Source organism: Pelobates fuscus, chromosome 4, assembly GCF_036172605.1.
Source record: "Pelobates fuscus isolate aPelFus1 chromosome 4, aPelFus1.pri, whole genome shotgun sequence".
Lineage (NCBI taxonomy): Eukaryota > Metazoa > Chordata > Amphibia > Anura > Pelobatidae > Pelobates > Pelobates fuscus.
The window spans coordinates 39,241,528-39,263,947 of record NC_086320.1 but is presented as its reverse complement, the minus strand read 5'-3'; the positions used below and the strand labels follow the sequence as shown (position 1 = coordinate 39,263,947).

The window sequence follows — 22,420 nt, the reverse complement described above, 5'->3', positions numbered from 1 at the left end:
TGTATGAATGCAGTGGGTGTGTATGAATGCAGCGTGTGTGTGTATGAGTGCAGTGTGTGTGTAGCTGAGCCTTGGTGGGCAATTTTATTATTTTTTTTTAAATTCTTTTAATAATTTGTTATTATTATTTTTTATTATTATTATTTTTAATTTAATTATTTTGTATTTTATTTTATTTTTTTTCGTCCCCCCTCCCTGCTTGATACATGGCAGGGAGGGGGGCTCTCCTTCGCTGGTGGTCCAGTGGCATTGGTAGTTCAGTGGGGGGGAGAGGGGGGCTGGCAGAGCTGTTACTTACCTTTCCTGCAGCTCCTGTCAGCTCCCTTCTCCTCCGCGGCGGTCCGGTCAGCATTTCTGTCAGCTCACAGTGTAAGTCTCGCGGCCGCACTATGACCCCGCGGCTCTCGCGAGACTTACACTGGGAGCTGACCAAGGTGCTGAACAGACTGCCGCGGAGGAGGAGAGAGCTGACAGGAGCTGCAGGAAAGGTAAGTAACAGCTCTGCCAGCCCCCACAGCCCCTGTCTGTATTATGGCAATGCAAATTGCCATAATACAGACTATTGACTCGAGTATAAGCCGAGTTGGGGTTTTTAAGCACAAAAAATGTGCTGAAAAACTCGGCTTATACTCGAGTATATACGGTATATTTTAAAAATATATATTTTTAAATTTATTTATTTTTAATAATTTCTTTACATATACATAGATATATGTGTGTGTAATTTTACTCGAAGTGTATTTTTATATTAATATATGTATACATAAAAAATACTTAGTATGACGTTATATATGAGAAATATATATAGATATATCTATATATATATATATATATATATTTTTATATATATTTATTTTTAAATTTAAGAAACTTTTTATTTTTTGTATTTTTACAGATGCAGGGAGACTGCCTGTCCATTCGGGCACTCCCCCTGCAGGCAGCACTATGGACGCCTATTGCAGCCATGTGACCGCTCTTTCAAAATCTGCTGAGGGGGGACTGTCTGGGCTGTCAGGCGGCCCCCTGCCCCCTCCTCCTCCTCCCCCCCCCCCCCAGATCGGGAGCAATGACAGTCGGGTAAGTACTAAGGACTTTGAGGATGTACTAGGTACGTCCGTGGTCGTTAAGGACCTTTTTTTGTCAGACGTACCTAGTACATCCTTGGTCCTTAAGGGGTTAAACCGCAATTGGATAAATACTTTCAAAAACATAATATTCAGGGATATAATTTTCAATTTGTGGGGTAATAGCTTCTTGATGCATGGAGATGTCTGACTGCCAATCTGGGTTCACAAAGGACATTTCCCCCCCCACCCCCAGTTTGTTTGTGAATTAGAAGCGCTTCTGAACGGGTTTTGTGCTGCCTTTCGTATTAACAGCAAAACCAAATGTGAGAGAGGCTGAACTTGATGGACGCATGTAATCTTTTCAGCTGTGTAATTAAATGCAGCTCTCTGCTGAAGCGGACTTTACTACATGCTAGAACATGTAACCTGTTCCCTGTAGCAAGTGGACTTAAGTGCGCATGCTGTTATACAGGCACAGTATGTCAGTAGTAATAAATGGCCACAAATTGTGCGTGCACAGTGTGGGTGAATTGATTTTTAGCATTGGTTTCACTAGAAAATAAGGGATTTTTAGAGGAGGCAGTCCAGTTACTGCTATAGAGAGGCCGTTAGTATTAAAGAATCTTTAATTATATTTTGTTCCCAACTTTTTTTTTTTAAGTTTGCCTTTCATTTTTGTTCCCTTGTTTTTAGCATGTTACTGCACAAGCTATGCTGGCAGCAAAGTCCAACAAGCACAATGTTTTACAACCACTAAATCATAACCAATAAATGTAAATTGTTTATACGCCACTTTACTAATTTAAAATTTCTTCTCCGGGCGATGATTCTTAGAGTAAGCACAAGATTTTGCCAGTGAGGCTATTAAAGAGACATTATTTTTTTTTTTTAAATGTACATTCTGCTACTTTAACAGATGTACAAGTTAAATGGAATGGAAGAATCCTTGCAGATTCTAGTCCTCAAACAATGCTTTGCTTCATAGGTTTAAAGCTGTAGATTTTGTCAAATCATTTCAAACTAGCTCTATGATGCTTCGAGTGTCCTTTTAATTTTCACAATGAAAACCTTTCTACTAATCCTACTTTTGCCTAGCAGAGCTTTATAAAGCACCCTGAACTGTACCCAATATGTGACTTACTGGTGATTTGTTCATGTTTAATCTTGTGTATCACAATTGGATATCTTTTCAGTTCTATGCATTCTTAGAATGTAATGTCTTTATACTAATCAATAGTCGCTGTCGGACTCTAACCACTAATCTCACTATTTTACATTAAAACCAAGTTTTAATGATGTGACGTCCCAGGAGACTGATGCTTTGGATACATATTTTGTATTGTGTGGAATCTGATATAAACTTTGTGTTCCCCATTTGAGGTATTATACAATATTTGCTTCCATTGTGTTCTTGTTGCAGATGGTATTAACAGATCAACATGAATCAGATTTTTTTATTCATATGTTAATGACAAGCTGAATGTGTAGTCTATTCAATAAAATTGTGTTACAAAGCTGTACAATTTTCTACAGCAGTAAATAGCTCACTTAAAGCATAGCGATTTTATATCAAAGGATTACTAATGTCACCCAGACAACTATATGACAATTACGACGTGGTCTGGGTGCAATGGTCCTGACACTTTAGCCCTGTAATGTATAACATTGCAGTTTCTACAAAACCGCGATGATTCTATTGCAGAGTTAACATACCTTCCAGTGGTGCTTCCAAGTTGAGAATCTAGCCAAACCCTGTTGGGGACCTGTTCTAAAGAAGGATATTATGGCACTAGAAAAAGTGCACAGGCGGGCTACAAAATTAATAAAAGGAATGGAACATATCCGCTATGAAGAAAGGTTAACAAATTTAAACCTATTTAGTTTAGAAAAATGTCGCCTGAGAGGGGATATGATAACATTATACAAATATATTCAGGGCCAATACAAACCATTGTGTGGAAATCTATTCACACGAGGACACGAGACATAGGACACGAGGCCATGCGTTTAGACTGGAAGAAAGAAGATTTCGTCTAAGGCAAAGGAAAGGTTTTTTTTTTACTGTAAGAACAATCAGGATGTGGAATGATCTGCCTGAAGAAGTGGTTTTATCAGAGTCCATACAGATGTTCAAACAGATACTAGTAATAATAAAGATAATTGGTTGCCAGGCACATAGCATCTCTGCTAAACTGTAAGTAACCATCCAGGCACCATAAACTTTTCAATCCGTTAAAGTGGCTATGATGCCAGCAATGTTTAAGCACTAAATATGCACTGTATTCAGCGATCAAAGCCCACTACTTTATCTTGTAATGGCAAAAATAGAACATGTTACTTCTTGTCTGTTCTTGGGTTCAAAGCCCACCTAACCTTTTTTTTTTTTTTATGTCATAAATAGGACGTTTCCTCCTTGCCTGTCCAAGTTCTTCAGTGTTTTGAGCATGCACCTTGGGTTCACGCCATTCAATGACTGGGTGTGGGTGCTGATGTCAAGGAGGATTCAGCTCCATTTTGGACTGGTGCAATCTTTTTGCCATGGTCTAATCTAGTGAAGGAAAAACATAATTTTTTTTTTTTTAAATCACTATAACCAGAACATCAATTCATTGTGATTATTGTGCTTCCAGGGCTACCGGAAATATACACTTCAGTTTTTTTTAACCGTGCAGTTATGGGGGACAACATACCTTGGGGACATTAGGAATACAATATGCAACAGTGTTCTTACCCGATGACTTGCTATTTTGAAGAGTGATCACCCAGCCCCCCACCCCTTCCCCCCAAAAAAGACGATTGTGCGTCGCAACTGTAAATCACAAACATTCATATAATCAGCTGAAATACTATAATTCACTATTTAAATGTTTAAGTTCATTTTATTTACAATAATTGTATATTGCCAGGTGAAAGGAAAACTGTTTATATTTATCCATAAAATTACAATTCTAATCCAGTACAAAGCTTTTCTTTAAAGCATCGAAAACTTCTAAAATAGTCATTAGTCGTTTTTTTTTTAAATTTTATTTTAATCTTTAAAAATTAAAGTACCAATGTTATCCACCGCAGTAGAAACATTAGAAGACCTTGCCGATGAGAGAACAATTCAGTGCTGGTGAAAAAAAGACAGGGAAAAAAAATAAAATTGTGCATCGATTTTCAGGAAGACGTCAAGTAGTCATTAATTGTATTCAACATTTAAAGGGTTAAAACATTAAACTACAGTAGCATTTTTTTTTTTTTTACACGTAAAACAAGTAGTGTTAAGACTGCAAGATCAACATGGAAAATAAAAGCAAAAATACTTGATTGCTTTGTTTCGTATGTCTTCAAAATGTGGTATTTGTATTTATGACATGATAAAATGTTTAGTATTAGACCTTTAAGCAAAAGTTGGGGCTAAACTTTAAAATCCTCTTTAAATTCCTGACAATTCTCACTTTAGTAAATATCCCTGTGTTTTACAGTTATTTTGGTAGTTATTACCTTATTATTTATTGGACTGGTACGTAATATTAATTATAACTGATGTAGGTGATCTGCTCGTCTACTGTACAATATGTATGATCTAACTAAATTGTTGCCACATCTGCTTGTACAAGCTTTAACAAGCCTGAGCCTACACTAATCACCGGACAGCGTTCTACAGGGGGAGCTAAACTTTGTCTTTCGTATGGGGATGTAAGGTATGGGCAAGCTGGACATTTACCAAGGTTGATCTGGAGGTGTTAAGTGTCCCAGTCATTTCTGCCTCTAATAGTGCTCATGGTAAAAGGTCAGTATATTTTGGTGAAAGTCCGTTCCTACTCCGGATTTCCGAGAGAATTGTAATGCACTCTTACAAGTGTTCTCTGGACACTTCAGTTGAAGCTACATTGTGAGTAAAGGTTTAGGCCAGGGCACTCCAGACTTGGACTTCATCTCCCATAATGCTTTTACAGCCATTAGGCAATTGAAATTAATGTAAATCTCTATTAGGGATACTCCTTTCTGATTTCAGCGGAGATACGGCGAAAATCAAAATTTCTTTAAATACATTTTCAAGATTTAGCTGGCTTATACTTCCAGTGTCCACAGTTTTGATGCTTAATCTTAAAGACTACCAACGATGCTAATTCTTATATGTTTTCCTTTATCTTACAAACTCCACAAATATAAATATATTGTTATTACATCTATCCCTTTTAATCAGTCTTTTCTAGGTGTAGTGTTTATTATCGGTTTTACTGTCATATAGTTTAATTACATTTTTATAACTTTTTGGGGCTTTTTGTAATGATTTATATATTTCTGGTTAAATGTTGCTTCAAAATCAAAAGTTGTCCAAGTGAAGAACACTGCATCATTGTTTTTTATTATTCACTAGCTTCCCTTGTAGAAGTCCTGCATTATTTTATCAGATTTTTACACGTATAACTTGGCTGACTTCATCCATCAATTTAGTTACATGAAATAGCATTATGTTAATGCTATCAGGCAGAGATCATTTTATTGTCTTCACATTTTCACAACAAAAAATGTGCAGAGATATGTTTGGGGAAAGAAGAATTTAATAAAACAATCAATATAAATGTATGATGATGTCGGCATTGTTTTACTTCTGGCTGAATTACGGTACTATGTGCCGCATCTATTTTATACAATTCCAAAATTGGCGTCAGTATAGTCTGTGTGTAGGCAAACTGGGTTTTTGCACTTAGGTTTGAACTTATTAGCCTGGCCTCCCTACAAATGTGTCAAATCCACTCAAAATAAATTTTCACAGTGAATAAAAAGAGAGCGAGAGAGATAATGTACTCACAACCTGGGTTTTTTTTTTTTTTTTTTATAAAGCAGTGCTGGCTTATTTTGGCACGGCACCTACAGACGGAGGGAAATGTAGCCCACAGATATCTAAAATGTCAAAGTTTGCCATAATCACTGTTCAAAAATGCTTTTTTTGTACCCAATTGTAGAACTATTTGTCTGGACTTGCCTCACCAATGTTTAAAATGTTTATCTTGCCCATGCAGTTCCTTCCTAGCAGTGTGACTACAAAGGCAATGTCCAGATTTTCTATATTTGCATTTTTCGACTACAGAATTCAGAATATTTTGCATTTATTTCATTTTTTTTTTTTTTTTTTGTAATAACCATAACTGCGAAGAAAACTATTTAGCCCTTGCTGGTAAAGATAAATTGGCTAGTGATGTAGCAATATAAAATTTTCATAAAAAAAAAAAAAAAAAGTTGTCTCATCTATTAATTCTATATTTTTTGTTACCAAATATTCCTATTGATAATGTCAATAGTCCGTTTTTGTAGCCTGCAGCAACCGGAAGACAGATTAAAGACCCAGCCCTTTAATTTTTTGCCAAGCTCAGGGGTAAGCACCTTGCAAATCTCCTGCCCTTTCTGAGCATTTTTAGATAGCTGATGATAATCATCATAATTAAAGAGAAAAAAAAAGGAAGGGATGGCAATTTAATTGATACTGAGAATCTGTCAGACTATGAACAAACTCTGTATGCACAAAGCTGTGATTTAGGGGCCTGCATCACCATGCTGGAGTGAAGGAGTTGATATTTCAAGCAACAGAACAGAGCTACCACCTAGGTAGACGTAGATTATTCCAAAATAGGTTTCTTTCATATATAAAGTGCTTGAGAGCAACACCAGACACATTGATCCAATGCTTGATTTCTCTCTGGAAGTGTCTTTCTGGATTCTGTGACTGGAGAACATATGGTCAAGTCGAAGAGAATGTTCTCAACTAAGCTCTCCACACCAATGTCCAATGCCACATGATGCAGCTTGTAGATGCTACCTATGGCCTGTTGTAGCTTTAGAATGTCTTCCAGCACCTCCTTTGATCTTTCCATAAGTCATCTTTGGCATTCTCATGCCACCAAGCCCAGCCTGGTAATCTTGGCTGATAGGAAAGAATGGATGATGAAGACGATGGGCTTCGGACAACTATGAAGATCCAATTGCTGGGAAGAAAAGGAAGAAACAAATTAGTAGAGTACTAACTCAATGTGTAAAATAATAGTAATAAAAAAAACAACAACCCACAAGCTGCAATTGAAACTTACACATAAGGCTTATTTAATCACTAGAAGAAAGTGGAAGATCAATGTCCTGACCTATAGGTCCCGTTGGTTAATGTACACTGATCACCCATTCTTCAATCTTAAAATTAACTCTGTGACACATTCTTTAACTATTGTGTAATATATAAAAAAAAAATGAATGCCAAAAAAACACATTCCCTACTCTGTCCTCAGTGATTTATAGAGGTCTCCACTTCAGAAAAGACAACACTGCTACTGATTCCAATATATTGTGGGCTATTAGGTTGGACTGAGTAACTACAATGTGCCTGTTTCAGGAACAGAGGACCAACGTCTGTATCCCAAACAAAATGTTAAGAGCCCCTAGCTTAATGTAACAGAGCTGATATCTTTAATGCCAATTTACCTAGTCGCTTACTGAAGTAATTGCTTTATCTCAGTTGCTAGACTTGCGGATTAATGCTTTCCAGCTGGTATGAACATATCAAGCTTGAGTGGGGTGTTATCCTGCCCTAAATAAAACATACGCTAAGCAAACCAATCTGTCAACATTTTACACTTGAAAACTACAGATGGAAGGTCACAAAGGAATTTAAATAACAATATGCCATACCTCCCAAAATTAGGAGATATAAAGTTGTGATGGGTGAGCAGGACTTCTAGGGGGCATCACCAGTAACCCAACTTGAGTCACTGGCACTACTCAACCTACGAAGTAAGCATGCCCACTCATGGAAAGTGGTGTGTCAGTCTGGTATCAGGCATGCCAGTCTAACAGACAGCCTCCCTGGCCAGCCACCAAGCTACAGAGCAATGTTGAAACATGGTTCTAATGCCGCACAGTGCAAGCCTGTCTAATGTGGGACACCAGGGAAATAAAATCAGGACGGCAGAACTGGTTCTCAAGGCAGCACTGTCATTTCTGGGTTTTTCATAAAGATAGAATCTAATATGTGTGCCAATTTTGGAAAAATGTGACAAAAGATACATCTTCAATCAACTTCCAATAGCATTTTGGCATTTTTCATCAGTTGTAACTCGTGATGGCCGATGGAACAGTCATCTTTTACTGAGATGGAACAGATGCCTACATAGCATATCACTGAATATTTTCAAGAAGATTATGGAGGATTCCATGACTCAAGCACAAGAGTACAAAACGACTCCTGGCAACTTCATCTGCCAATCGCTGAACAGAAAATGATGACGGCAGCAAAGCAGAAGAGAGTTTTACTTTAGATATCTACCTTCCCACTCTCCACTCGAGCACCAACACATGAGCACCTTGTAGGCCTTACAAATAAAGTGGCACTCTAAGTACTGATCAACCCAAAAATAAAACCCAGAACTCACTTCTTCAAGAAGGAACACAATTAAACTGTTAACAGCTTTCCCTCCCCACATCTCCTAACTGTAATACTCTCGTGAGAAAATTATTTTGGACTCAACCACAGGTGAAAAAACTAATTGGATACTGTCACTTTAAAAATATATATATTTTATTTAAATAAAGAACTTTAACCTTGGCAGTCTTCTGCAGCAATAATGTTTTTAAATAATAATACATGAAGAATGGGAATATTGGTTTAAGTATAACTTCACAAGAAAAATAGTTATTGGTTGCAAATGAAAATAAGGAATGCTTAATTAGCAACAATCAGTAAAGTCAATTAAACTTCAACATATAGTTGACAGAGCAGGTGATTCCTGTTGTACGAAGTAACAGTCTTTTAACTTGAAGACATAAACTTGATAACGAAATATGTCCTGGTATGCAAAGTGGTTGTAGTCATTTGACTCAAGGAATACTAATTAACATCTGAGTAATTTGGCAAATGACATTTAAAAGAGATAGCAAGGAGAATCCCAGAAGGCAGACTTTAGTATTCCTTCTCCTTCTCATATAACTTTTGGTAAGAACCAATTAATAATTGCAATCACTGGAGAACTTATCTCTCCTTTCACTAATGATGGGAGTTGAAGTCCTTTCCAGAGTAGAATGAAATATGGTTCCATGAAGTAAGTGAAGAGACTCTAACTCTACAATAAACTCTACAATAAGTTTTTTCCTTTCGCAAATAAAAGAATCTTCATGGAAGATATGATAGAGGCAACTCGTGATCCCAAAGTCATAATACAAAAGATTAAGTTGCCGAGAGAAGTCCAAGATCAGGCTTTGAAATCAGCTATCCGAAGTTAAGTCTGTTCTTTGAGAGGGAGAGTGGAGTAGAGTGAAGCCAGGATCGAAGCCAGAGGTCCGGTACACAGGAAATCAGGCTAGCAGAGTTCTGTAGTGAAGCGGCAACAACGAAGCAGTAGCGAGAGCACGTCAAACCACAAAGATTGATTGAACACTTTAGCTGCACTCAAGACTTCCTTTTGAAAGGACGCGTGTGACATCAGACGCATGGGCGGAAACTGAACAGCAAAACACGGATGTCATGCCGATCGGGATGAATTCAACATCCAAGTTCCAAGACAATATGGAGGAATTCTGACACTAACCCACCTTCTCTACTGCAACCTTCTCATCTAAAAATTAAGACTTCATTGTAAACTCGTCTAGCAACCTACCTGTCCATTACACAAAATACATCTTACCCTTACCTCGTGTTTCATTTTACCCCACTACCCTGAGAATGTAAGCTCCTTTGAATGTCCAACTAGTCTTGTTGCTACTACTTGTTTGTTAGTCCACCTATTGCACAATGCTGTGGGATTTGTTGGCCCTTTATTATTAATAATAATGTAGTGATCATGTATGAAAAACACAACAAAAATAGAAAACCACAAACAAACAAACAAAAAAATAATACTTACAATTTCCCCATCTTTACCTCCAAAGTCTAAATACAGCATTTTAACTCCATCGTCTGAAGACATTTTTAGTTTTTCGTATGAAAATTGTGCCATTGGCTTAGAAAAAGTACCATCTGGTGATTCTGTTGTTATGCTGAATCCATGTTCGTAATTTATGACCAAGCGACAATCTTGATTCTTGTAGGTACAGGCTTTAGACAAAAACAAAGAGAAAAAAAATCAGTCGGTTTCACCGATTCTTTGTTATTACGATTCAATTTCAGGATTATTCTTTCCCACTATTTTATTATTCCTCTACACAAAGTGATAAACCTAAACTGCCTGCCCAGATAGATTGTTACCAAATGGTAGGTCCTCAAATGTTCTAGAAGTACACCCCCCAATTACGCATTACCAGCCTTACCAGTCAAACATCACATGAGTTGAGTTCGGCAGCAGATGGTGACCTACTAAACCATTCGGTGAGTTGTATTGTAGGTTAAAGATTCAGTAACACCGATTTTCTTTTGCTATTTTGATTTTATAAATTCTATCACACCTTCGTGAATGAATAAATTCACAGAACTTGGCAAATTGTTGCACTGAAAATGATTTTGTTTGATATAACATCTATTGCGTTTTCCCGGCCAGTGATCTATGTAAGGAGGAGTTTAACCCAACAGAAAGAATATTGTTATAATGGCAATTGAAATGTGTTTTATATATTTGTAATGCTGTCAATTGTTACTAATCAAAGGACCACTATAGTCACCCAGACCACTTCAGCTCAATGAAGTGGTCTGGGTGCCAGGTCCCATTCAGATGTAAACATAGCAGTTTCAGAGAATACTAATTAACTGCAGAGAAACTGCTATGTTTACACTGCAGGGTTAATCCAGCCTCTAGTGCAGTGATGGCGAACCTATGGCACGCGTGCCACAGGTGGCACGCCGGGCCCTTTCTGTGGGCACGCGGCCATAGGTTTGCCATCACTGCAGAGTAGGCACCTGCCTGCCCGAAATGGCAGGCGCCTACTCTGCTTCCGGTTCGGGAGGCAGGGGGAGGCAGGGGAGGGATCTTTGAAGCAGCTCCCCTGTCCTCCCGCGAGCAAGCTGTGTGGAGCGTTGCCGCGCGTTACCATGGCAACGCTCCACACAGCATCGCGCGGGAGGACAGGGGAGCTGCTTCAAAGATCCCTCCCCTGCCTCCCGAACCGGAAGCACTACTTGCCACCACCGGACCACCAGGGATGACTGTGCCCCCCCCCCCCTTCATTAAAGGTAAGAAGGGGGGGGGGAGGAGAAGATAATTTAATGTATTTTTTTTTTTCAATAGTTTACCCCACACCCCATCCCCCCACACACAGCACCCCTTCCCCCCAGCAGTACCCCTACCCCCCACACACAGCACCCCTACCCCCCAGCACAACCCCTACCCCACACACACAGCACCCCTACCCCCCAGCAGTACCCCTACCCCCCCCACACACACAGCACCCCTACCCCCCAGCAGTACCCCTACCCCCCCACACACAGTACCCCTACCCCCCCACACACACAGTACTCCTACCCCCCACAGTACCCCTACCCCCCCACGCACAGCTCCCCTCCCCCATACCCAGCACCCCTTCCCTCCCCCACACCCAGCACCCCAACCCTCCCCCCCACACACAGCACCTCTACCCCCACACACAGCACCCCTACCCCCCCACACACAGCACCCTTACCCCCGCCCAGCACCCCTACTCCCCACACAGCACAGCACCCCCCTCACACACAGCACCCCCCTCACACACAGCACCCCTCTCACACACAGCAACCCTCTCACACACAGCAACCCTCACACACACACACCCCTCACACACACACACCCCTCACACACACACACCCCTCAATGCAGTGTGTGTGCGTGTACTCAGCAGACTGTCTGTCTGTGTACTCAGCAGACTGTCTGTCTGTGTACTCAGCAGACTGTCTGTCTGTGTACTCAGCAGACTGTCTGTCTGTGTACTCAGCAGACTGTCTGTCTGTGTACTCAGCAGACTGTCTGTCTGTGTACTCAGCAGACTGTCTGTCTGTGTACTCAGCAGACTGTCTGTCTGTGTACTCAGCAGACTGTCTGTCTGTGTACTCAGCAGACTGTCTGTCTGTGTACTCAGCAGACTGTCTGTCTGTGTACTCAGCAGACTGTCTGTCTGTGCACTCAGCAGACTGTCTGTCTGTGCACTCAGCAGACTGTCTGTCTGTGCACTCAGCAGACTGTCTGTCTGTGCACTCAGCAGACTGTCTGTCTGTGTACTCAGCAGACTGTCTGTCTGTGTATTCATCAGTCTCTATATTCAGCAGTCTTGTGTGTGTGTGTGTGTGTATTCAGCAGACTGTGTATGTATTCAGCAGTCTGTGTATGTATTCAGCAGTCTGTGTGTATGTATTCAGCAGTCTGTGTGTATGTATTCAGCAGTCTGTGTGTATGTATTCAGCAGTCTGTGTGTATGTATTCAGCAGTCTGTGTGTGTATGTATTGCATTTGTTGGAGATACTAATAAATATAAGCTTAATTTTATCTATTTATATCATTATTTAAAATTTGTATCATTGAACTCTCTGTTGTTGTGTTCTTTTAAAACAAAGTTGTTAATTAGTTCGGACAACAGTCCGAGTTGTTTTTTCTAAACTTAAACCTCAATATTCAGGTTTAATTGCCGTGTTGGCACTTTAAGGAAAAAAAATTGGCATGTATTGCGGTTTGGGCACTCGGGCTCAAAAAGGTTCGCCATCACTGCTCTAGTGTCTGTCTTCCTGACAGCCGCTAGAGGCGTTTCTGCGACGCGGCATGCGAAAATCTAATTCAGCTGTGAAAATCTCAGTACGTGCAGAACGTCCATAGGAAAGCATTGAGAAATGCTTTCCTATGTGCTTTTTTAATGCACGCGCGCGACTCTGGCTGCGCATTCGCATTCCGCTCCACTCAGGAGCTGACGTCGGAGTGAGAGGTGAGGTCACCAGCGCCGAAGGAAGCCCGGCGCTGGATTAAAGTAAGTAGCTAAAGGGGTTTTAACCCCTTTAGCCCAGCAGGAGGGGGGCCCTGAGTAAAAAATAAATAGTATTGCTTGCACACCATTACTCATAGATATATTGTCTTGCATGGACTTTAGATATGACTTACTCATCAATTACATACATGATAAGAGCTCCTTAAGCCTATATATTATGGCCACTTGCACCTTTTGGGCAGAAACCAAATTAAAGAGTTCAATAGTCTTGAAAATGATTTTCCTTACAGTAGTTAGATGACAAGGGAGGCGTACTGCTGTTTGAAATGTATCATATACCGATGCTAAAGATGTTGGATTTCCATCTAAGTTAGCTAGGCTCGATGAAGGGTTGGTACTTACGTGTAGTGATCTCTTTAATGAGCTCGGCCGCGTTATGGCAGCCTTGTACTATGAACCGCGTCCACAGTGAAAGGTCTCTGCTGGTTTCTGCACGGAACAAATGGGTCTCAATGCCCTGCCTGGTACCGGTACGTGTTGCGAACGAGAATTCTGTGCCTGGAAGCGCGGATCCTTTCCCTGGGCCCGAGTGGACCAACCTAAAAACAACGACATCAAAAGAATAAGAAGACAGAGTTGTAACCACGGAAGATTCACATGGGTGCACCGTCACGGTTTATACGCTAAAGTAAGAATTCAAAGTAAATTTCTAATTTAAGGTAAAAAATAGCTGAACTGAAAACAATTCTCTAAGCCAGCCATGCTCTCGGTTCTTCTACTTTGGCCTTAAATGTGAAGTTCACCTTGAATTCTCACTTTAGTAAATAGCCCTGTGTGAATCTCTGGCATTAAAAACAAAAAGACAATAGCTCAAAAAAATTGCTAATCTGCCAATACTATGATCCTTCTCTCTCTCCCTAGTAAATGCTACTGAAACGATTACTGGGGTAAGTAATGCATAGATAAAATAACATTTAGAACATGTAGTTAGCTATCAGGCTGTGACAATATCACAGATGTGACAGTTCTACTTTAATCTCTTTAGCTGTGAAGTATCATGTCACATGAATCGCCCGTGTCACGGTTTCAGCTGCTCATAATAATCTAGATATGGAACAATATCTGCTGGCAATTACAAGTTTGGATCACTAAGTATTTGGAATAACAACTGGTTAGAATCGGTGTGAAAGATAACTAATTGCTGTAAATGTAAACAGTTGGTTTTCATGTTGCAAATAATGAGTATCCTGACAGCTTAAAGAGAAATTATGCCCCCCCCCCCCCCCCCCCGAAAAAAATAAAAAAAATAACGAAAACAAATGCATTAAATACATTGCATATAAAATGTATTGTGTAGCATCTTAAGCATTTTGGGTTGCCGATGGCTGCTATAAAATCAGTCCACCCACACATAGATATATTAATAATGACAGAGTTTCCATGGAGACACAGCGCTAACAACTTAATTCAAGAAGAAGAAAAAAATGACCCACTCATTCACTTTTTGTTTTTTAAACAAAGTTGAGTCTCCCCTTGCAATGTAAAACATTCAATAGGCAAATTGGCTACAATTAATTCTAACCATGCTGTAAATCATGGGTGTCCAACCTTTTGGCTTCCCTGGGCACAGAGTGTAGAAAAATTTTCTTGGCCCGCATATAAAATAAAGTTCCTCCCGGCACACTGATAGCACACACACACTGATGTAACACACACACACAATGTCACATACACAGATGTAACACACACACTGATGTAACACACACACACTAATAAGACACACACACTGGTAACACACACTGATGTAACACACACTGATTGTAACACACACACACAATGTCACACACGGATGTAACACGCACACAATGTAACACACACACTGGTAACACACACACTGGTAACACACACACATTGATGTCACACACCCTGATGTAGCACACACACACTAATAAGACACACACACTGATGTAACACACACACAGATGTAACACACACACTGGTAACACACACATGGATGTCACACACCCTGATGTAGCACACACACTGATGTAACACACACTGGTTCACACACTGATGTAACAAACACACACACACACACACACTAAGACACACACACTGGTAACACACACTGATAACACACACACTGATGTAACACACTGATTATAACACACACACTATGTCACATACACAGATGTAACACACACACTGGTAACACACACATTGATGTCACACACCCTGATGTAGCACACACACACTAATAAGACACACCTACTGATAACACACACACTGATGTAACACATACTGATAACACACACACTGATGTAACACACACTGGTAATACACACATGGATGTCACACACCCTGATGTAGCACACACACTGATGTAACACGCACTGGTAACACACACTGATGCAACACATATTGATAACAGACACACTGATGTAACACGCACACACACACACTAATAAGACACACACTGGTAACACACACACTGATGTAACACATACTGATGTAACACACACTGATTATAACACACACACAATGTCACATACACAGATGTAACACACACAAGGATGTCACACACCCTGATGTAGCACACACACTGATGTAACACGCACTGGTAACACACACTGATGTAACACATACTGATAACAGACACACTGATGTAACACGCACACACACACACACACACACTAATAAGACACACACACTGGTAACACACATACTGATAACACACACACTGATGTAACACACACTGGTAATACACACATGGATGTCACACACCCTGATGTAGCACACACACTGATGTAGCACACACACTGATGTAGCACACACACTGATGTAACACGCACTGGTAACACACACTGATGTAACACATATTGATAACAGACACACTGATGTAACACGCACACACACACACTAATAAGACACACACACTGATGTAACACATACTGATGTAACACACACTGATTATAACACACACACAATGTCACATACACAGATGTAACACACACACTGGTAACACACACATGGATGTCACACACCCTGATGTAGCACACACACTGATGTAACATGCACTGGTAACACACACTGATGTAACACATACTGATAACAGACACACTGATGTAACACACACACACACACTAATAACACACACACACACTAATAACACACTTACACACACTAGTAAGACACACACTGGTAACACATACTCAGATCTACACAAAGAGATCCTAATTTACAATACATATTTTATCCACCCCCCTGCTGTCCTACCTTTTTGGTGCAGGAGGATGGATTCTCTGGGGGTCCAGTGGCATCTGGCTTAGTCTGATAGGAGTCTCCGTGTTTGCTCCTTGCTTGTCTCTCCCGCGCGGCTTCTTCGTACGCTAGGAGGAGGTGACTTGTAATCACTTCCTCCCGGCACTGCGACATCATAGAAAGCAGGAGCCCGGTCATGCTATTTAAAAGCGGGGTGTCTGACCGGGTGCCTGAATCAACTTGCGAATAGTACTGCGGCTAGTGGGCCGCAATGCCTGCGGTTTCCGGGCCGCGGGTTGGACATGCCTGCTGTAAATCAAGCTGCCAGTTTCTATGATGGCTGTTGTGCAAATAGTTTCATTCATGTAATTTTAAAAAAATGATAATTGCAGTCTGTACAAGCTTTCAGTAGAATGCGGACAGTTGTGCTCCAACTCCCATAAAACCCAAAAGAGCTAAATTATTGAAAAAAGAAAAAAAAAAAATCTATGGCAGCACCAGCTGATACTTATGCTTGTGATTTGCAGAAAACACATAAATAAAGAACTTCTAATGTATTTACAGTGCCCCTTAACGTTTCTGGATTAGCCAGCCTGCGTATTAGGAGATTAGTGAAGAATTTAGAGAAAGTTAGGAATAATACAATTCCCCTATTAAACTGTCACAACACACGCTGAAACTAGAACAAATATGTTCAATTTCTAGCCAATTTCATGTACAATAGATTTGTGATTGTTTAGTTTTTTCCAATAATTTATAAAGCTCTGACATATTCTATGGTGCTGTACAATGGGTAATCAAGAACACAGGTTATATTCTCAATATTTAATATATATATATACACACACACACAACAATCTATTATACAATTCATTGCATAAAATATGGTTTCTTACAATCAGGCCCGGACTGGCCATCGGGCAAACCGGGCAAATGCCCGGTGGGCCGCGATGGCCACGGGCCGAGGCCGGGGAGATCCAGCCGAGCGCCGGCCCCGCTGTGTTGCATGAAGGGCCGGTGGGGAGATAGAAGATCTCCCTCACCGGCCCACATGCTCTCAAATGCGACCGCCGGCTGGGAGAGAGAGGGAGGGAGCCAGCCTGGAGAGGAGGACCCGGCGGAGCTCTAACTTGCAGCTCCGCCGGGTTTCTCTCGCGAGATCCGGGCCGTTATCATGGCAACCGGCCCGGTCTCGCGAGAGTGAACTCTAGCCCGAAGGCTAGAGTTCACTTACCACGAGGACCACCAGGGATGGATGTCAGTGCCCCCCCCCCCCCCCCTTCCAGGCTACAGGTAAGAAGGGAAGGGGGGGGGATATTTATTTTTATAATTAAAAAAAACGAAAAACTCAATACTGCCTTCCCCCAATACACAATCCTTGCAAACACACACATCACACTCACACAGCACCCTAACACTCACCCAGCACCCTATCACTCACACAGCACCCTATCATGCTCACACAGCACCCTATCACTCATACAGCACCCTAACATGCTCACACAGCACCCTAACATGCTCACCCAGCACCCTATCACTCACCCAGCACCCTAACATACTCACCCAGCACCCTAACATACTCACCCAGCACCCTAACATACTCACCCAGCACCCTATCACTCATACAGCACCCTAACATGCTCACACAGCACCCTATCACTCATACAGCACCCTAACATGCTCACACAGCACCCTAACATGCTCACCCAGCACCCTATCACTCACCCAGCACCCTAACACTCACACAGCACCCTAACACTCACACAGCACCCTAACACTCACCCAGCACCCTAACATGCTCACACAGCACCCTATCACTCACACAGCACCCTAACATGCTCACACAGCACCCTATCACTCACACAGCACCCTAACATGCTCACCCAGCACCCTATCACTCACCCAGCACCCTAACATACTCACGCAGCACCCTATCACTCACCCAGCACCCTAACATACTCACCCAGTACCCTAACATACTCACCCAGTACCCTAACATACTCACCCAGCACCCTAACATACTCACCCAGCACCCTAACATACTCACCCAGTACCCTAACATACTCACCCAGTACCCTAACATGCTCACACAGCACCCTAACATACTCACCCAGCACCCTAACGTACTCACCCAGCACCCTAACGTACTCACCCAGCACCCTAACGTACTCACCCAGCACCCTAACGTACTCAAACAGAACCCTAGCTCAAACAGAACCCTAGCTCAAACAGCACCCTCACTCACATAGCACCCTAACACACACACATCACCTTCGCACAGCACCCTAACACATAGCGCCCACACACAGCGCCCTCACACACACACTGCACCCTCCCACACACACAGCACCTTCCCACACACACTATACTCCTCATAAATGCACACTACACCCCTCACACACACAGCAGCCCCCGCACACGCTGCACCACTCACACACACACTCACTAGATCTCCTATACGCACTCCTTCACACACACTAGATCCCCTAAACACAGACGCTGCACCACCTACACACACACTACATTTCTGACATACACACTCTGGATACCCTATGCACACACTAGATTCCATTTAAGCAAACACATAGTGTCTCCATAAATGGGATACCGTGAGTATCCCAATTATGGAAACCCCTGAGACAAGTTTCAAGCAAACACAACGCAAGCATGTTATTAAATTTGCTTGCGCTGTGCAGAACAAATACAGGGCCCTTTTCTCATGCCCTGGAAGAGCATTGAACCAACATGAGATAGGGCGTGCTTGTCATTGGGGATGACAAAACACACCCTATCTGGCCCCGCCCGCTTTTCAGTGGGCCGCTGTGAATAAAAAATGCCCGGGCCAAATTTTTTCCCAGTCCGGCCCTGCTTACAATATACCACAAGCCGATATAAATCTAGGTGTTGGTAAGGTGAACTTCCGGACTTTAAAATCCGAATATTCCTTCTATATCTACCTCTAGCTAGTGCCACATTCTATTTAAACAATTGCCTGTATCCCTCTCCACTACCACAACATCTGTCTGTGCAGCGGCACGGTCAGCTCAATCAGCACTAGTCAAAGAAGATACTGTATAGCTGGGGAATAAGGACCATGTCCCAATTAGTACAAGAAACAAGATAAGTCTTTAGATTGCATGCCTCCCAACCATCCCGATTTCGGCAGGAGAGTCCCAATTTTTGTGTCCTGTCCCACTGTGTCCAAAAGCAGGACACCAGAGTCCTGTTAGACTCAGGGCACTAAGACTAGGATCACTCGAACTGAAATAGTGCTCCCTGCAAGTCCTTGCCCTAGTGGGCTGGCCTGTTTGAATGGCAGACGGACTGGGTTGCATTTACACCAGGCTGACCTGCTTGTAGTTTGGCAGACTCTCCCCCCTACCCCCCTTTCTTGGCAAGCCCGCATCACTTTTCTGCCAACCATTATGCTCTTTCACCTGCTTCCTGCTTCTGCCAATATTGGGGGTACGAGATTGTAAGATCACTTGGGCAAGACCTTCACAACCTCTTCACAACCTCTTGTGACTGTAAGTCAAATTTGTCCTGCTGAATATGCTTCCGTGTCTTGTCTACCAATTGTACGGTCAACAATACCAACAATTATAATACCAACAATTTAGTACAATTATTTGGAATACGGTACCCTGTACAGACCATTTCATAACTTAGGAATAAACCCTGAAACATGGCAAGCTGGCAATGACCAAGAAACATTTGAAAACCCGAAAAACATTTGGAACACAAACTATGATACCAAGCTTAAAGGGGAACTGTCACTTTGTTGGAATTTACACCATTGGATAAAACATTGAAAAACATATCTTTTTAATCTAGTTTTATTTTTAAATTAATATTAAAATTTAGCAAATTATATTACAATCCAGTTCAACAGTTGCCACAGAAATGAACTACATTGCAAATGAGGAGGATACATAGAAACGGTTTAATTTTATCTCTTCTCTGTAACCTCAGTCTATGCGGACTGGCAGGTGCAAATCACAGAGCTTATAAAATGGACTGACAAGGAGCTAAGATGGAGGAGCCCAGATGAAGGATAAAGAGCTGTGAATTTCTATATTTTATTTTGAACATATCACAAATATATAATTTTTAGATTATAGTGATAAATAAACATATTGTTACAAATCCTGGGAAGTGTCCCTTTAATGCATAAGCCATATTTGTAGAACAATGCCTCTCATATCAATACGAGCACTGTGATATCATAAGATTAACTTTTGGTCTTATGTCCACCACTTCTAGTAAGGATAAAAAATGTTCTTGTGCACCTCTTATTTACTCTTAAATATCACTATGAAATAGGAATGTTCATGTGTTCACAGTAAGTAAGTATTCACCACAATGTTTTAAACACGGGTCGAGACTTGCCTATGATTATACTAAATTTAATTACGGTAAATGCATAATTGCTTCACTTATGAAGCCGAAGAGTGTCTCTTTTATTTGAAACATTACAAAAGTTAGAAGAAAACAAAAACAACCCACCCAATGTAAGAGAAAAACAATCCAAATAATTACGAGCCTAGAATTCTTTTTTAACAGACCAGTTACTTTCTTGTTTTGATCGAAAGTGGCATTTTGCTTTTGCAGTCACCTAGGAAAGTCTGCTAAATATGGATCTGTATTTTGCTCGACTTTCACAGCAAAGACAAGTACAAGCGACCCTAGTGAACTTGTCGTATTTGGTATTCTGCATTTTCTGACTGCTGCTACTATTTGCTTGTGAGTCGATAACCCTACAATCACAAGACATGCCAGCTCTGACTACATGTGTTGTTCAACCTTGAAATAAACTAAAAAGATAAATCTTATTTTAACTGTTGTGTCTAGTTCTCCAAACACCTTAGAACCATAAAGTGACAGGATTTGTAACTGTCGATCCTTGAATACGTCCACTAGTAGTCCTTGTTTTCTATCTTTAAACAAATGGATGAGAGCTGTGCTCATATGGGTATAATCCGGGCAGAGCCATCTAAACCACAAGGTGACCTCGGCATACCTTCTGGGATGGAGGAGAGCAGGTTAGAGAGCAGGCTGCACATAACACTGTTCACGGACAGTTGGTAACTATGCCGTGGTGGACTTGTCCTAGAATGAAATTGGTGGACTTCCTAGAAAATGGACTACAAAGGTGGTCTCAGATAAAAGCGATACATGTCCCTGCTACCAAGGTGGTTAGTAGTACTATACAGTTGGCAGTAGGTAGTTGACACCCTCCGCTTATCACCCTCTTTTCTTTCATGTTATGACTACATTTAGCAATGAAAAGAAACAAGTTGAAATTAAGTTGTGTAGACACTGGGCCCAAATTCCGACCTATATTGAGGAGTGTCTGGTGAAGGCTGTATTTTCAAATTGGATTTTATATTTTGCATAACAAGAAGGCACTTCTAAATAATCAAAGTAGAAATGTTAAAATGGCATTATTTCATCAACTATCTAGTATAGTTTGATAAATGATATTTCCATATCAGAGGGATAAAATGCCATCCAAATAACCCTAATGTCACTGCCCACTTAACTTCGGAGGATTAGAGACCATACAAGTAGCAGCCATATTTACTAGATATAGGAAAAAAAAACTAAAACATCTTGGTTATAGAGCTGAAAAAGGGCTAGCTATGGCCCTACAAGGCACACTCATAAATGGTCTTCATTACAAAAATGACGTAAGGAAAAATCATAGGGCACAGTACTGCTAGGAAGGAAAGGCAGTATATTAAATGAACACTACAACACTTTAGTGCTCCTGTCCCTAGTGTGTCCCATACAAATAATAAAATAAAGGTTTTTACTTACCTTTTTCCAGTGCAGAGTCCTCCTCGGCGCAGCTCACCTCTCCTCCAGCAACGTCCTCCGGCATGATCCAACCCTATGCTTTTCATGGAGAAGCATTGAAGACCTGATGCGTGCAGCGCTCATCCAATCATTGAGGCGTGCTTCGCCCTTCACGGTAAACATTGCTGTTTCTGGAAATCAGCAGTGTTTTAACTTGAATGGTTACATTGACAGGATGACTGCCCCCAGGCCTCTGCATTGAGATGGCATGGCCTAAGTGGCCCTTTAAACCACTATAGTAACCGAGAGGAGAAAGAGCATAGGGCAAACAGTGTCCACGGTAGAAGAATGATTCCAGATGGGTTGAAGGTGGTGCAGGCTCAGGTCCAGTATGGGGATATAGGGCCTGGTCAGGCAGGTTGGTTTGGGAGACATGTCCATTAAATGTA

General features: G+C 41.3%; 1 protein-coding gene across 1 annotated transcript in view; it reads right to left on the bottom strand.

Annotated features, from left to right (window-relative positions):
- Positions 1-4,088: 4,088 nt before the first annotated feature.
- The window catches only part of SNTB1 (syntrophin beta 1), a 201,110-nt gene continuing 182,778 nt past the window's right edge, over positions 4,089-22,420 (bottom strand). Inside the window, exons 5-7 of the mRNA XM_063451102.1 lie at positions 13,314-13,510; positions 9,941-10,131; positions 4,089-7,039 (exon numbers count right to left, since the gene is read on the bottom strand). Coding sequence (XP_063307172.1) covers positions 6,947-7,039; positions 9,941-10,131; positions 13,314-13,510 — 481 coding nt within the window. The 3' untranslated portion in view covers positions 4,089-6,946. The remainder of the gene's footprint in view (positions 7,040-9,940; positions 10,132-13,313; positions 13,511-22,420) is intronic.